This window comes from Nicotiana sylvestris, chromosome 2 (assembly GCF_000393655.2).
Source record: "Nicotiana sylvestris chromosome 2, ASM39365v2, whole genome shotgun sequence".
Lineage (NCBI taxonomy): Eukaryota > Viridiplantae > Streptophyta > Magnoliopsida > Solanales > Solanaceae > Nicotiana > Nicotiana sylvestris.
In genome coordinates, this window is record NC_091058.1 from 35,869,697 (window position 1) to 35,870,990 (window position 1,294).

General features: G+C 43.9%; 1 protein-coding gene across 1 annotated transcript; it reads right to left on the minus strand.

Annotated features, from left to right (window-relative positions):
* Positions 1-253: 253 nt before the first annotated feature.
* Positions 254-928, minus strand: LOC104220453 (ethylene-responsive transcription factor 8-like). The gene has a single exon (XM_009771325.1). The coding sequence runs from the start codon at positions 926-928 to the stop codon at positions 254-256; it is 675 nt and encodes a 224-aa protein (XP_009769627.1).
* Between the last annotated feature and the right edge of the window lie 366 nt (positions 929-1,294).

Here is a 1,294-nt window from a genome sequence, read left to right on the forward strand (position 1 = left end):
CACATTCGCATGCCAAGTATACAGTATTTGTTCTTTTTCTCTGTTACAAAAACCAAAAAAAAAAAATGAAAAATGATCAGCTTTGCTTATGAATATTCACAGCAACAGTGATCATTGCTTATTGTCGCCTGCGGCGTATCCCGCTTTTAATCCTGTTTTTCTTCTTTATTAGTTTCTGAATTTTTTTTAAAATAAAAAGAAAACAAATTGAGATGCATGCAATATTCTCAATGACAAATGTAGGGGCCGGGTTTCACATGTTCCCTGGCGGTGCAAGGGTGAGCTCAAGATTGAGAGCTCTGGTGCTGGTGGTTGGTGGCTCAGTCTGAACCCCACGCCCACTGCCGCCGTTAACGCCGCCGCCAATGAAGTCAATCGTCTTCTTTTGGCTACTTGGATCCCGGTTAACAATCACTCCAGCTATAGTTAAAGCCTCCACATAGTACCTATCACGCTCCAACTGCAGCGGAGCAGAACATCCAGCAACCGGAAAATGGCGTGACTGAGGATTCTGAATTGGCAACGGAATCCTCACCGCACCACCGCCGCCGCTTGACGACCCAATATCACTGTTCTTAATGGGACCATGATTATTTGTATTAATGTTAACATGATTTCTAGTACTAAGTTTTGCCATAAAATCTCTAGTGTTCATGAGGTTATCCTCAGTTGTCAGAGAAAAATTAGTTATGGCCCGCCTACCACGAAGCAGCCTCGCGGCCGTATCGTAAGCCTTAGCAGCTTCCACCGCCGTATCAAAAGTTCCAAGCCAGACACGTGTTTTCTGGCCAGGATCTCTGATCTCAGCCGCGTACCTCCCCCATGGCCTCTTCCTCACACCCCTATAATGCACCTCATCTGAACACACCCCTCCACCGTTCGCTGTCGGAACCGCCACCGTCCCAGCCAAGTGGACATTTTCCGCCATATCGAAATGGAAAGGAATTATCAAAGAATTAATGTAGGACTGAATGAGTGAAAGAGAGTGGTTTATATAGCCGCCTCTAGTGGAGATATGTGGGGTCCACTACTAATTACGTGGCATTTGAGTTTAGTTGGCGGCATTTTATGTTTTTCTGATACGTGGGACTGGGTACATACACATTTGTATCTGACTGCTGTTATAGGACTGCATGCCCTATTGTCTTCTTCTATTTTCCAACGTGACACGCCCTACTCACCCCTCACAAAAAAGAAAGCAAACTCTTTTTTTCTTTGTTTCTTTTTGTCCTTTTTTTACTCAAAAAATGTGGAGAACTAAATATTTTTTTAAGGGTTTTTGTGGAAAAACCAA